Genomic DNA, 15,756 nt, shown 5'->3' with positions numbered 1-15,756 from the left:
TCATGGGGATAATTATCACACACACACACACTGTATACACTGAAACAGCTAGACTAGTGCATCCTAAATTTAACATTAATTGTTTTAATACAATATAGTTATTTCTTCAATTTTTGGTGAGGTCACCTCCTAATAAATGTCATTACAGAAAATCTAACTGCTCAGTTTAAATCAATACTTTTACTTTTAATACTTAAGTACAAAAAATTCAGATTCTTTAAGACTTTTACTCAAGTAATATTCCTAAATGAGACTTTAACTTTTACCAAAGTAAGTTTTCGATAAGAAACTTGTACTTTTACTCAAGTATCACTTTGTGGTACTTTATACAACACTGCCTGTTTCTAAACGCCTTGAAATTGGCCTCCGTCTCTTTAAGAACCTCCTTCTGATTTCATCATGCTCATTTCAGCATGTTGAAGAAATAGCGTTGTTACGTGCTTTGTTGTAATGATAATTACAAAAGCAGCAAAATTATATAAGATCGGTTTTGGAAAATTACATCTCAGAATACGTATGAACCTTACTGGTTTGACCGGAAAGTACGTTTTCTAAAGAACCGGAGCGATTACAGAGACGGCGGTTCTAGTCCCAACCGGTGTTTTATCAGGGTTCCTGCAGATCCTTAAAGTCTTAAAAGGCATTGAATTCATCAATCCAAAATAAGGCCTTAATTAGCCTTAAAATGTCTTAAATCAATCTGTCAGAAGTCTTAAAAATGTTACATTGTAAATAGGATGACTAATTTGTCTCAATATAATTGGTGACATTTTTTTAAAATGTTCATATGCAGACATTCCTCTTTGACATCACTTCCTGTTGCTTCACATGCAAATAACTCAACAACCGTCCATCTGAGCATCACAAAATTTGTTTCATAATATGTTTATAATGTTGTATTTCCAAAAATGTATTCACATTTCTTACAAAAAAAGTTGATGTCACAGGCACTTTAAGGTTTCATCTACAGCAAATTAGGGTTGAGAACCCACCGTGGGTCCTAAAACTCAAAATATTGGGTCGTTAGAGAATTTCCAGGAATTAAATGAAGTTTAAAACTGACTGATAATAATGTTTTTGCTATATTTGACAAAAAAGCAGTTCGATATGGTTAAAAACAATTGGTTTATTAGGAATATTCATGAGTTTCTGCCAGTTTTTTTTATTTTTTTGTCCTTTTGTGTTTATTGTGAAATTGGTCTTAAATTGATTTTCATTTGGCATTAAAAAGTCTTAAAGTCTTAAATTTAACTTGCCTTAAACTGTAGGAACCCTGTTTTTGCTCCCCTGCCTGGCTGCCTCAGGACACCACAGGATTTCTCAAACGTGCATGAATGAGTCAAAGCAAGACTCTGGGCATGTTTTTGATGAGAGGATAACATTATAACAGGATATAAAACTCAAAAAAGCAGTTTTTACATGATATAGCCCCTTTTTAAATGAGTAGAAAATAACGGCACCATTTTTTAAATAAATATTTAAGGCCAATTAATAAGAGTTTCCACAAACTAGCCAATCCCATTTGTTCCTGAAAGTAAATTCTGGGAACAGCTCATCAGTGCCACCAAATGATCAGTAATTATACCTGACGTGATTCCAGCTCCATCGGTGTCTTTTGTGTGACCACCTGTTCCTTTTGTCACCATCAGCGATGTCATGCAGAACCACTTGCTCCAGATGCTCTGCTTGGTTGCCATGGAGAAACCAGCCTCCACCAGCTCCGACGATGTCCGGGACGAAAAGGTACAGCATCACCAGTTTCCACTGGCTTTAAAAGGATCCATGATTAGTTGTAACATTAGACTTTATTTGATAAACATTTATTTTAACTGTAACATAAAGACTGTAAAAATACTGTAGGCTGTTTAGTAAATTTTTTAAAAATATATTTTAACACTGATGAAGCCAATTTATTTACACACAAAGCATTCTGGGTAAATGATGATGTGGATAGGTCCTCGGTGTGAACGAGTTATATCCACCCTGAAGGTTAATCTTGGATGGTATCTGATGATCGACTCTTTTAAATGAAACCAGAGAGCGTTGACAGAGAGGAGAAGGTAGAAATGACTCAGCCTGGAACTGAAAATATAGATGGAGGACAACAGAGCTGCTTCATGGAAGAAGAACCTCAGCTTAGCCTGTTAGACTTCGCGCTAGCACGGACGCTATATTGCCTTATATGTAATAGCTCAGTGCTAGCACGACAAACTAACAAACTGAGGTCCTCCATCTAAATTATCAGTTACAGGCTGAGTCATTTCTACCTTCTCCTCTCTGTCAACGCTCTCTGGTTTCATTTAAAAGAGTCGATCTTCAGATATTGTCCAAGATTAACCTTCAGGGTGGATGCAGCCTCGCACCAAGGACCTATCCACTTCATCATTTACCCAGAATGCTTTGTGTGTAAATAAAATGGCCCCGTCTGTGTAATATATTTTTAAACTTTTAGTTTAAAAGTGATGAAAACTAAACAGCCTACAGTATTTTTACAGTCTTTATTTTAAAGTTAAAATATATGTTTATTAAATAAAGTCTAATGTTACAACTAATCAGGGATCCCTTTAAAGCTCGACCCATGCAGAGACACTGATTGTGGAAAGTTTGTCTCGCAGGTGAAGGTGCTGAAGTGCATTGCTCCGGTGACCATGTCTGACGTGGTGCTGGGTCAGTATGTGGGGGATCCAGATGGGGAAGGAGAAGCAAAGCAGGGTTACCTTGATGATCCCACGGTACCCAAAGGATCAAATCAGGCCACCTTTGCCACAGCTGTGCTTTATGTTCACAATGAACGCTGGGATGGTAAAAAATATAGGTTTCTGATTTAAAAAAGATATTATTTTGAATCTTTGGTTAAAACATTCAACATGTTCCTCAGGCGTTCCCTTCATCCTGCGCTGTGGAAAGGCTCTGAACGAGAGGAAAGCCGAGGTGCGGCTGCAGTTCACCGACGTCCCGGGAGACATCTTTGAAAACAAGTGTCAAAGGAACGAGCTGGTGGTTCGAGTTCAGCCCAACGAGGCCATCTACGCCAAGATGATGAGCAAGAAACCCGGAGTGTACTTCCACCCTGAAGAGACGGAGCTGGACCTCACATACAAGAGCAGATACAAGGTAGGGCCACGTTCACTCGTTAACGGGTGGATCTATGTCATTACTTCATGCAAGCTCATAACTGCAGCTAGAGATTATATCCTCACAAATGATCTGATCTGTTAAATCTCTGGCTCATCCGCTGCCTAATGGGTCCATCTGAAGCTGAGCAGTCGATGCGCGGTCACGTGGTTTGTTTTCACACGTCTTTCATAACCCCTGAGAAACCTCCTGGGAAACCCCTCCTGCTGCGGTACATGCACAGGGCTCTTCCTGTTGGGAGTCTACACTGTGGAAGTTTAAATAAAAGTCTCCACTCAGATATCTGTCGTTACTTTGACCACAGATCTGTCACCACACATTTCAGCCGACCGATTCCTCAGTGCACATCTGTGCTGTCTGCAACGATTTGACCGTTTGACTTTCTTTAATGTCCGGATACGTCAGAAAGATGGACGTACTTTCTGACTCCCTCGAATGACTGCTCTTCTAAACTCTCCTTGTTGTCTGGAAGGAAAACAGCCAGCTTCTGGAGGAGGAGGAGTTGAAACAAAATGCCGCCTGTGGGTGTGTCCAAATTCAGAGGCTGCATCCTTGGAAGGACCCGACCTACCCGGTCTACGTAGGCCAGGTCCTTTGTCGACCGCGAAGACCGGAAGAAAAAGCGGCTGTGGATTTGGACGGTCTAGACTTCAGCGTCGTTCCTGCCCTTACTCCGACGTATGACCTGTAGCAACCGCGACGGCGCTAAACAGGAGCAAAAATACGTAGATATAATATTAAAAAATATTAATATTATAAATTAAAATTAGCTTGGTACTCGAAGAACTACGGGACCTGCCGTACGAGCCAGTTTACAATGATTTCTGACCAGAATAATATTAAAAACGTCTACGCTAATGACAAAAGCCTAACAACACAACCGCTTTAAAATATTAATTTTAGCACTGCCAGATTTTTATTTAAAACTAATTAAAAGATTGGAAGGGGGGAAAGATGGACAGAGTAAAACTGAACGAGTGACCCTGCGGGTGAGGATGGTTTGTAGGGACAGAGGTGACAGAGACGTGCCTGAGTGGGACCCTGTGGTCCGGGCCCAGGGGTGAAACTGGTAATGATCCTTCCGCAGGTTCACCCACAGAAACCTTGTTACGACTCTTACTTCCTCTAGATCAGTGGTTCCCAAAGTTGGGGTCGGGACCCCTTTGTGGGTCACAAAACATCAAGTGAGGGTCCCCAGATGATTTCCAGACATTAATTTTGCGAATAGAATATTTTCACCATGATTATTGCATTTTTTTAACAATCATAAATTAATGCAATTAGTATCAGAGTTATTAGGTTTGTTTGTATTGTTATTCCCATGTTTAACAGAGTTATTAGCAAAGTTTACTACATAAACAAGTAATGTCTGGGGTCAAAAAACTCAGCTTCTCTGATGCTGCTGTCACTCAGAGCAGCAGGAGTCACAGAATGATGTCCAACAGGTCAAACAAGTCAAACTACGTGTTTTTAGAGTTTTAACTTTCAAAATAAATGGACTCTTACCGTGGTCAGTTCAAACCTGCCGCTTAGCAAGAAAAGTCTTTGTGCCGATAAAATCTGTAGTCGTTTCCTCATCTGCATGGCACGGTTGCAGGTAAAAAAAAACAACAAAAAAGCACAAAGTTTAAATCTGAAGTCTACAGCTGTCCAGCTTTTGGGTAGAGATGTGACGTTCACGAACGATCCAAATCTTTTGAACGGCTCTTTACAACGAACGGTAGGAGCCGCATCGCGGACAGTAACGAACCATTTGTTGTTTTATTTATTTTATTCCTCTTAAAATCTTTAGTTTTTCGTACTTAAATTGCTCCCGCTTTGCTTTTTCACAGAAAACAGGATGAGTTGTGGAGTACAGAAGCTCACGGGGGAAGGGGGGTTTCCGCTTAACAAACACACGGTTCTACCCACGTGACGGGACGACATCATTATGTACGGCTACGTGATGACGTAACATGTTCAAAATCAAACGGCTGTATGAAACAAATGACTCCCCAAGATCTGGATCCCTTCAAAGAGCCATTTATCCCATCTCTACTTTTGGGAGCCAGCTAGGAGTAATGTCTGAACATGTCCGGCTGTGTGCAAGGCCACTCATTTTTTATTTTTTACCTCGGTGGGAGAGATGGGCGTCTCTGCTCCCCCCTCCCTTCTGTTTTCTGATTGAGCAGAGCTGATCAGAGCATGCCTCAGTAACATGGGGCATCTTCTGAAATGTTTATCCCAGCGTTCATACGCACTTCACCTCATGTCGCTCATACTGTCATAATTCTTTTATACCACCATCATATTTTGATACAGCAGTACAACAAAATGCCTTCATACCGCCCAAGCCTAGTGGAGGGGAGTGAAAAGTTTGCCTGAGACCTTGTGACAAGACATGAACCCGACAGCAAAATGACGTGATTGTCAACACACAGCTGTGAAAATGAGAGCAGATTTCACAAGTTCGGATGCAGAGAGATGTGTTTTGTAGGAGTTTTAATCGACTTGCATACAAATAAATCTATTCTTATCCTCAGGACGTGAAGCTTCCCGACGCTTACGAGCGTCTCATCCTGGACGTCTTCTGTGGGAGTCAAATGCATTTCGTTCGCAGGTCTGTCTTTGTTCCTCCAACACCTCAGTGTCACGTTTCAGTTTGTAAACAAACCTGTGGGTTTATGCTGCGTCAGTAGATGGCGCCAGTCACGATGGAAAATCTGAGGTTGCTTGAATTGTTTGTTGGTGTCTGCAGTGACGAGCTGAAGGAGGCGTGGAGGATCTTCACCCCGCTTCTTCATCAGATGGAGAAAGAGACGCCACAACCCATTCCTTATAAATATGGAAGGTAGGAAACATTTCACTGAGACTGTTTTATTGTTTGTAACCAGAAGCTGAAGGATTTTTCCCCTCCTCCTCCTCCTCAGTCGGGGCCCTGCAGAAGCAGACGAACTCGCTAAGAGAGTTGGGTTTCGTTACGAAGGCACCTACAAATGGGTCAACCCTCACAAACTTTGAAATGTAAGAAGAACGAAGGGAAAATCATGATCCAGTACTGAGGAGTCCATCAGGCAGCAAAAAAGAACCAGTTGAAACAAATGTTCTCAGGCATTAGTTATTTCTTTGTTTGCTTTTTGAACCTTTTTAAATGAATTCAGTTCAGCTGCAGTTATTATTTCATCAGGTCTTAATTTACACCGGGACCCAGTTTAAATAGACAGGTTAAACATGGAGGCTGTTTTTGTGGAAGCGGTCTGCAGAACTGTAAGAATTAGGACCTAATTTTTCTGAAGGCAAACAGAACAAACGCACAACCAAGAGCAGAGCATCAACGAAACAAGCAGCTGGGTCACATTAAGGCAATAAAACCCCGAGACGAACAACAGGACCCAGAGTTTCACCAGCTGGCACCATGATGATTGTACTGCATTATTACCAACAAATAGGGTTTTTATTTCTTTTTGCTTCACCGGACCAAAGAGTTTGATGGTCATTGTAGGGATGAAGTCCCCTATTGGACCAAGAGAGAAACTGCATCTTTGAGCATCTGCTATTTTTATTTCATTTATTTGTTTACATTTTAATTTTTAAACGTTGTATCCATATTTCAACATATCCAGACAGCAGGGCGTCTCCTGGAGGTCGACTGAACACCTGGAGGTGCGCTTTCACGCTGAACACGTCTGTAAAATGTAGCCAAGCTTCCATCAGTTGTAATAAACTAGTTTAGCTTCAGTTAATGCTTTGTGGGGTTTTTTTCAATCTCATGTTGGACTCACGTGTCAAACTCAAAGCCCGTGGGCCAAAGCTGGTCCTCGTTACCATCTTATCCGGCCCCAAAGGTAATATTTTCACTGTGAAATAGTTTTTTTTAGTTTCTCTTTTTGTCTGTTTAATACAGTTTTTTTCATGTCGGCTGGACAACTTTCAAGGCGAGAAAATAAAGTTTGAAGTTTTCAGTAAAGTTAGGTTTTGATTTAAGTTTTAGTGGGTTTTTGTTTTATTTTTACCTGATTTGCTGAACTGTGATCAAATGCATCTCTAAGATGTAATAAATGAAGTTTTTGTAGAGAATAAGGCATAAGAAATGAATGCTAAATACTGTATGTCTAAATTAAGGCTGCCACAAACGATTATTTTTATAATCGATTAATCACGATTATTTATTCGATTAGTCGACTAATCAGATCATACGTTAATTGAATATAAAACATACAGCTTATCACGTCAGAATGCAGCTGCTATAACCATGGTTTGATTTTAGCTATATGCTAACTAAAAATAATTGCTGTGGAAGACAAGTTCTGCTCTGCAGATATTGCACAGGTTTCTCTTTCATTTTCTTAAAGTTCCCACTTTTGAGCTCCTTTGCTGGGTAGCCATGATACCAGAGCCTGTCTGTATAATGTCTTGTGACGTCCATGGCCTACCCCAGTTACCACTACTGTGCATGTGTGTCAAGGACAGAAAGGCAGATGTGGCAGTGGAAGGTGTCAAAGCAGTTTGGAGAGAAAAACAAAGTAAAGAACAACAAAAAAAGAAAACGATTAACCGATTATTAAATTAGTCATTGATTATTTTAATAATCAGTCATCGATTAATCGTGGCAGCCCTAGTCTAAATTTAACCTTTTCCCCCTTCTATTAGATTATGTATGTTCTGAGTTCTACATAAAACAATTTGGAAAAGGTAGGTTCAGATCCAGGCCTCTTGAAAAACAGATCTGTGATCATCTCAGTGGGATTTACCTGTTTTGATAAATGTAATAAATAATAAATACGGCGTTGTGCTCGTACAACAGTGGTCCATTTTTAGTCAATACCCCTCACTGGTGTGAAGCCTCTGCTGCAGCAGGAAAAGGACGACTCCAGACGTGACACCAGAATTAATTTATTTAAAACAAGTCATTTCCAACTCATTGGCTCTGAATTATAAACTTAATCAGGCAGGATCACAGTAACAAATGGCTTAATGTGCGTAAAACAGCTATGGTTCTGAAACAACCCTTCTCAGAGCGAGATCCTGGCAGCTTTTCTACAACTTATTTTTTTTTTACACGAAGACCTTATTTTTTAGCAGCACAGGGATTTACTAGTCCTAACTGGGTTCAGGGAAACTATTATCTTCAGTTTCTCTCCACCATGTGGAGGCAGTGTTTATAAGGCTGAGTTCACCTGAAACTCATCAGACTGAAGAAGTCTCTTGGAGGAGAGATGAACGTTTCACTAAAGAAGAACCCATCCAGAGGACCCATTTATTTTTCTTTGTGATTTTTTTCTACCTGGATTACTGAGATGCATCAGGACATTTATCTTCATTTCTGAAAAATCCAGAAAGTTTTTTTGTTGAAAAGCTGTGAGGAAGTTTGTGCAGCTCGCCCTCATGTGGTGTACTGAGTGGTTACTTCTTACACAAACTCAACCAGAACAATTCAGCAGCTGGTTTGTTTAAAATAAACATTAAAAAAAGGCCAGTGATGCATTTTAAGGCACATTAGCTTTGCAAGTTAAAAACAATACCTTCATGGCTGATACATGATGGACATGTTAGTGAATTATTTACATCTAAAAAGGACAAAGTGAGGTATTACAAGTCTTCACAGGACGGAAACATTAATGCTAGAAGATCTGAAGTAGAAGCTGGTAATAACTGAGACTCATTCAATAAAATAAACTTTTTTAAAGACTGAACTGTTTCAGAAGTCTTATAAAGTCAGGATGACTATATTACTGTGTGGACTACACACATGGACACATGCATTCTGATTACATCAGGCTCTTAAAAGATCTGAAAACTGATCACAATACAAGGATTAAAAACAACTATCAGTACAAACAGCAGGTAAAATAAGTATTGAACACGTCACCATTTTTCTCAGTAAATATATTACTAGAGGTGCTAATGACATGAAATTTTCGCCAGATGTCGGTAGCAACCCAAGTGATCCATACATACAAAGAAATCAAACCATAAATGTCCAGAAATGAAGTTATTTGTAATAATGTGGAATAGCACAGGGAAAAAGTATTGAACACATGAAGAAAGGGAGGTGTAAAAAGMCATGGAAAGCCAAGACACCAGCTGAACTCTCTCAGTAATTAGAAAGCAAGCCTGRCCCTTGTCAGTGCAAATTAATATCAGCTGGTTTAGTCCCAAATGATGGCCAGGTATCACACAAGAAACATCTGATGATGGGTAAAAGTAAAGAGCTCTCTCAAGACCTTCACAACCTTATTGTTGCAAAGCATAATGATGGCATCGGTTACAGAAGAATGTCTAAACTTCTGAAGGTTCCAGTGAGCACTGTTGGGGRCATAATTCAGAAGTGGAAAGAACATTATTTCACCATAAACCGACCACGACCAGGTGCTCCTCAGAAGATTTCTGACAGAGGAGTGAAAAGAATTATCAGAAGAGTTGTCCAAGAGCCAAGGACCACTTGTGGAGAGCTTCAGAAAGACCTGGAATTAACAGGTACGATTGTTTCAAAGAAAACAATAAGTAATGCACTGAACCACCATGGCCTGTATGCACGCTCACCACGCAAGACTCCACTGCTGAAGAAACAGCATGTTGGAGCTCCTTTAAAGTTTGCTGCACAACATTTAGACAAGCCTGTGTAATACTGGGAGAATATAGTCTGGTCAGATGAGACCAACATTGAACTGTTTGGATGCKAGAATACACATCATGTTTGGAGGTCAAATGGCACTGCACATCAGCCCAAAAACACCATACCAACAGTGAAGTTTGGAGGTGGGAACATCATGGTGTGGGGCTGTTTTTCAGCATATGGTACTGGCAAACTTCAAATAACTGAAGGAAGGATGAATGGAAAAATGTACAGAGACATTCTTGATAAAAATCTGCTTCCATCTACCAGGATGATGAAGAGGAAACGTGGCTGGACATTTCAGCAAGACAATGAGCCCAAACACACCTGAGCAAAAATCACACCTGAGCAATGCATGCCACTAGTTTCTCCATACAGGAGGCGTCTTGAAGCTGTCATTGACAACAAAGGCTTTTGTACAAAGTATTAGATAAATTTCAGTAAGCGTGTTCAATACTTTTTCCCTGTGCCATTCCACATTATTACAAATAACTTCATTTCTGGACATTTATGGTTTGATTTCTTTGTATGTATGGATCACTTGGGTTGTTACCAACATCTGGTGAAAATTTCATGTCATTAGCACCTCTAGTAATATATTTACTGAGAAAAATGGTGACGTGTTCAATACTTATTTTACCCGCTGTATTTGGAGACGGGAGGAGAAAAAACCCTGAAACTGATATGTCTGAGCTACAGCGTCTGTAGCGTCTGCGTGGATCCTCTGCTGACGGCTCGTGTTTCCGTTAAGAAGGCACTCCTGTCAGTTGTACCTGGTTCACATGTGCTCCGGGTGGTTCTGCAAGCAGCTGATGAACTCTGTGACCGGATGGCCCTGGAAGCAGATCTGGTAGACGGCGTTGAACAGAGGGAACCTGCAGAGAAACGAGGGGGTTTTGATGAGGAGAAACCTTCTGGAGCCTCGGGGACCAGGACCCAGTCCGTGTGCTGCCCGGCTTACTTGTCCACCAGGTTTTTGTGCTTCAGGATGAGGTAAACCTCAGCTGCCGTGGCCGGTCCCTGCAGCTTCTGTCCGTTCAGCATCTCTTTCTCCAGATCCTCGATAGACTGAGACACAAAACAAGATCCACGTGTTTCATCCTACAGTAACTGAGGAATGTGCATTTCCCCCTGAAATCAGCAGAAAAGTAGCTAAAAAGTTGCTGAAGAAGTTGAATCTAACAGAAGGAGCATATATTTGTTGAATTAAGCAGTAAAGAAGCTGAAATTATCACAAAACAGTGAATTTAGTTGAAAAAAAAGGTAAAGTCATCTGGAAATAGCAACAAAGTAGCTTAAATAGCAAAAAACAGCTTAAAGGATCATCAAAAAGCTTAAATTCCCAGAAAGAAGCTGATAGAGGAACAACAGAGTTTAAATTAGCAGAATAACTTGAAATGACCAGGATGATAGCAGAAAAAACAAAAACAGTACAAGTATTTTAAGGATGTTGAAGACAACTCTATTCATTTTTAATGAGAACAAAAGTGTTGAAAAAGCCTTAATTTCTCAAAAGGTTTAAATTACTGAAGTGTCAAAAGTCATAGCTGGAATGTCCTGAAGATACATGAAGTCTTAAAAAAAAAAGCCTAAAACCTGCAGAAACTGAAAAGCACATGGAAGAAAAACTGATCTTTTTCTGTCACAACTCCCAACCTGAACAAATCATTCATACAAGACAATAAACAGATACAGTTTATTCATAAACTGATATAGTTTATTCAAAAACTCTAAAATTCACTTAATCCAAATGGAGAAACTCCAGGTTTTCTGTTCTAGAAGGGCTCATTTTGAACATATTAACCTCCATGGAGCTCTGATAACCCTGATCAGCATGGCAGCCATGGTGGAAAAATAGATCTGCGTCATTTCTGAATACTAAGTACATACTGACAAGAACACAGGAATTCCAGTCTGTCCCAGAGCCTGAACTCATGTAGCCTGTGTTAGCGTTACGCTATCACCATATATATGTATTAGCTCAGCGTTACACATTCTCCTCTCGTCACTGAGGTCCTCCATCCACATGACAGAGAGAGGAACACAAAAATGACTCAGCCTGCAACTGAGAATATGGATGGAGGACCTCAGTTTAGCTTGTTTGTTTGTCGATCTAGCGCTGAGCTAATACGTATAAAGGCAATATAGCGTCGGCGCTAGCGCGAAGGCTAACAGGCTAAGCTGAGGTTCTTCTTCCATGAAGCAGCTCTGTTGTCCTCCATCCATATTTTCAGTTKCAGGCTGAGTCATTTCTACCTTCTCCTCTCTGTCAACGCTCTCTGGTTTCATTTAAAAGAGTRGATKWTCAGATATTGTCCAAGATTAACCTTCAGGGTGGATTTAGCTCGCGCACACCGAGGACCTATCCACATCATCATTTACCCAGAATGCTTTGTGTTTTAATAAAATGGCCCCATCCATGTTAAAATATATTTTTAAAAATTTACAAAACTGAACATCCTACAGTATTTTTACAGTCTTTATTTTACATTTAAAATAAATCAAATAAAGTCTAAACTAATCATGGATCCCTTTAAGATTGTTGGAAGGAGGAAATCGGGTCAAAAATCTGCACAGTTGTCTTGCCGCGTTCCATTAAAAGCTGAGATCTGTAAAGACAACGCAGAGCTCTCACCTTCCCCGTCTTCACAAAAGCCTCGGCGACTCTGCGGTTGCGGCCGCCGTAGCAGGTTGTGATGAGGTCGGCCACGCCGCAGCTCTCCAGGAAGGTGGCCGAGGAGACGGCGCCCCCGGTGCAGAAGATGCGGGCGAAGGCGATCATCTCCATCAGGCCCAGCCGGATCACCGCCGCCTTCGTGTTGTCCCCGAAGCCCAGACCGTCACAGAAACCCGCTCCGACTGCAACGATGTTCTGCACAACACGTGAGGAGGAGCGTGAGCAATCACTGCAGCTGAGTGGTTCACAGACAGGGTGACCCGTTAGCATCCAGCTGATCCATCTCATCACTGAATGAACTTCATCTCCCTCATTAAACGTGGAGCTTTAATCACATCACTTTATCCCTCTGAGCTTTTCCCAGATCACAGCCTCAGTCTGACTGAAACTGCTGTCTCAGCTTTTATGTGCACACATCTGAACTGGGTTTTCCCCTTTAGTAAAGCCCGTTTTACATGTGGGTTCAGATCATTTACACAGAATCATACAAAGTATAAATATTTCTTGCTGACCTGCAACGACAACAAAAAAAATCTATCTTTCTTGTGTTTGCTATGTTTCCTTGTGAATAAAATGAGTTTATGAGATGTGCACATTAGTCTTTTGTTTACATTTTACAACAACCCAACTTTCTTCAAATTACGAATTTAAGTTAATAAAAACATTGTTAATCATGTAGAATAGGGCTTGAGAAACAAGCAACATCTACTCAGTGGAAAAATATGAGTTTGGATGTTTAGTTTTCAACTAAAAGAAGTCAAAGGAAGTATGTAATAGGAGTACAAAGATTGGTTCAGCCCCCCAAAACAACATCAAATTACTGTGAAAATAAAATGGAAAAAATTCAAACTCATCCCTCTATATTTGTAATTTATTCCCTTTCTCTCACTTCGTCAGCCTTTAAACAAACTTCAACATTAAATGTGTGTTAAAAGTTATAATAATCACTGCGTTCTAAAGGCTCACCTTCAGGGCTCCACAAATCTCCACCACGTCATCCTCCTCCACTACAGTGACCCTGAAGTTGTTGGTCTGCATGAGCTCCTTCAGGAGAGCCCCGTGGTTTTTATTCTTACAGCCTGCAAGTGAGAAAATAAAAATGTAAACATACATGTCTGATCTAATAAATCAACTAATCTTTATCCTGCTTAAAGTGCCTGTGACGTGCATATCCATGAAATACAAATAAGTCAAAGGAAATATGTTTAAATTGAAGAAACTTGGCATATTACACATGATTTTACCCATTTTCTCACATAACTGTTATATTTTCTTTTGAATGCGGCTCAGCCCAAGGGAAACAGGAAGTGACATCAAAGGGGAACTCGTTAATAAAATAAACTTGCTGGTCTCTGTTTATTAAAACAAAATTATTTAAACTTGAACTCTTCTTCGTCTCTCTTTGATAGCGACTAAAAATAACCTAAATAAACATCAGATTCTGCTCTACAGTCTGTTTTGATAGCTTTTGTAACATCGCTCTGTTTAAATGCTGACATTCCCCTTTGACATCACTTCCTGTTTCTTCACATGCAAATATCTCAACAACTGTTCATCTCAGCGACATGGAATTTGTTTTGCAACATGTTATCAATGTCCTCTTTCCAAAAATCCAATCAGGTTTATACAAAAATTTGATGTCACAGGAACTTTAATATTAATGTGTGTGGATTCTCAGTTCTTAATCAGAAAGAAAAAAATGCGTACGTAATTATAAACAATCTTGTTCACAACAGTGATTGAGCTCACCAATGGTGGTCTCACAAAACTTCTCATCAGCGACCTCGCTGGCGATGTTGGCTCCCATCAGCACGCTCATGGTGATGCCGAGCTTCTCCTGAATCACATCCGAGATGAGTTTGAGTCCGTCCGGTCCTTCATCCACGCCCTGCGGGAGCGACAGGGAGGCGGCGCCTGGCTCAAAGATCACATTGCACAACACGCCGCTCTCAGACTGCCTGACCGAACGAGGAACAAAAGTCAAACCTTGATGAGAGAGATTCCCAGTGCGTCGCTCTTGACTTTGCCCTTCACCGTGTCGCACACTTTGCCGATGAACTGGTGCGGGATCACAAACACCAAGATGTCTGCATCTCTGGATGCCTCCACCAGGTCTGGCACTGCCAGCTGAGAGAAACGTGAGGATGATGATGTTAGAAAGAAAAGGTATCTGAAGCCTGCTGCGGCACGTGGAATAACTTGAATTTAATCTAAAAAACAAAGCTTTTGGCCAAATGCACAACGAGTTAACCCCAGCAGATCTTACCACATTGGCTGGTAGCTTATGTCCAGGAAGATATTTCACATTTTCATGGGTGGTGTTGATGATTTCAGTCAGCTTCTTCCCGTTCACCATCTCCTCAAACACCCACATTTTAACTGTGTTGTCAAACTTTGGATTCTGAACAACATTGGCACCCACAATTTTGGCAATGGCAGAGCCCCTGGATTGTAAACAGTCACAGGTTAGTGTTTAATCTCTGTTCACTGCAATCAAACAACATTTATGACTGCTTTTTGACCTGACGATCTGGCAGGCTGCTCAAGGTGAGCGTGTCCCAGCAGGAACCAAACTACACAGAAAATCACACTGATTTGAACACGTGTCACCACTAATCCTGTTTTAATACAGCTACACAGAATATGAAATTAATATTGTGATTATTTATCGGCAAACATGACTTCGGCAAGAAAAAAAGTTTGAATTTGGATTCTGTCTAACCCGACCTACATTACTTACTGGGGAAAATAAAATAAAATAAAATGGTTAGGATTATAAATTAAAACAAAAAGGTACAAGCCGAAACGACTGGATTATCGTTAAGATCTACTGTTTCAACTGAAATCACGTTTTATTTTCATGAGACTCTCAAATAAACGCGGTAACTTTAATCTCCGGGATTTTGAATGAAGCGCTGCTACTGAGAACAAGCTAAGGGCTCGGGGCTAATTCCAGCCTTATCGTATCAACTCGTCAGCCGCAGTCCCTGACCTTAGCATCAACCCTTCCTGTCGTAAACACTTCAACTTGCCAGTTTCCAGAGCCCACGATGCAGACTTTCTTCGGAGCTGCCATGGCGAGGAGAAGCGGAGCTGAGAGGAGGTGAAGCTCAGCGCTGGCTGTCTGCAGTCCTGTTATGCAACAACACTTGGATTTTATTGGCCTGACCGATGGGGGAGACACCGGCCCGCCCATCCGAGCCGGGGGGCCGAGGCTGGTCACTCCTGGGGCAAAGGTCAGCAGGTTCAAGGTGAGGAGAGTAAACTCCTCTAAATGTGTGCAGAAGTTCTTATTTTAAAAATCAGGTTTATGATAGAAAACATTTCCCCACACATTTATATATATATA

General features: G+C 40.8%; 2 protein-coding genes across 4 annotated transcripts in view; one reads left to right on the top strand and one right to left on the bottom strand.

Annotated features, from left to right (window-relative positions):
* Positions 1 to 6,857, top strand: part of g6pd (glucose-6-phosphate dehydrogenase) — a 19,394-nt gene extending 12,537 nt beyond the window's left edge. For all 3 annotated transcript variants that reach the window (XM_014017976.1, XM_014017977.1, XM_014017978.1), the window contains 6 exons: positions 1,650 to 1,743; positions 2,616 to 2,802; positions 2,879 to 3,114; positions 5,658 to 5,734; positions 5,873 to 5,965; positions 6,045 to 6,857. In XM_014017976.1, the coding sequence (XP_013873430.1) occupies positions 1,650 to 1,743; positions 2,616 to 2,802; positions 2,879 to 3,114; positions 5,658 to 5,734; positions 5,873 to 5,965; positions 6,045 to 6,135 (778 nt within the window). In that variant the 3' untranslated portion in view covers positions 6,136 to 6,857. The remainder of the gene's footprint in view (positions 1 to 1,649; positions 1,744 to 2,615; positions 2,803 to 2,878; positions 3,115 to 5,657; positions 5,735 to 5,872; positions 5,966 to 6,044) is intronic.
* Positions 6,858 to 10,319: 3,462 nt separating this feature from the next.
* Positions 10,320 to 15,542, bottom strand: LOC106524249 (glycerol-3-phosphate dehydrogenase [NAD(+)], cytoplasmic). Its single transcript, XM_014017974.1, has 8 exons — positions 15,440 to 15,542; positions 14,674 to 14,851; positions 14,394 to 14,534; positions 14,157 to 14,295; positions 13,374 to 13,486; positions 12,366 to 12,602; positions 10,692 to 10,798; positions 10,320 to 10,605 (listed from the first exon to the last, which is right to left on the bottom strand). The coding sequence occupies exons 1-8, from the start codon at positions 15,481 to 15,483 to the stop codon at positions 10,509 to 10,511; spliced, it is 1,056 nt and encodes a 351-aa protein (XP_013873428.1). The 5' UTR covers positions 15,484 to 15,542; the 3' UTR covers positions 10,320 to 10,508.
* Positions 15,543 to 15,756: the final 214 nt, after the last annotated feature.

Source organism: Austrofundulus limnaeus, unplaced genomic scaffold (assembly GCF_001266775.1).
Source record: "Austrofundulus limnaeus strain Quisiro unplaced genomic scaffold, Austrofundulus_limnaeus-1.0 Scaffold180, whole genome shotgun sequence".
Classification (NCBI taxonomy): Eukaryota; Metazoa; Chordata; class Actinopteri; order Cyprinodontiformes; family Rivulidae; genus Austrofundulus; species Austrofundulus limnaeus.
The sequence above is the reverse complement of the archived record's forward strand: the minus strand, read 5'-3'. Positions and strand labels throughout refer to the sequence as shown.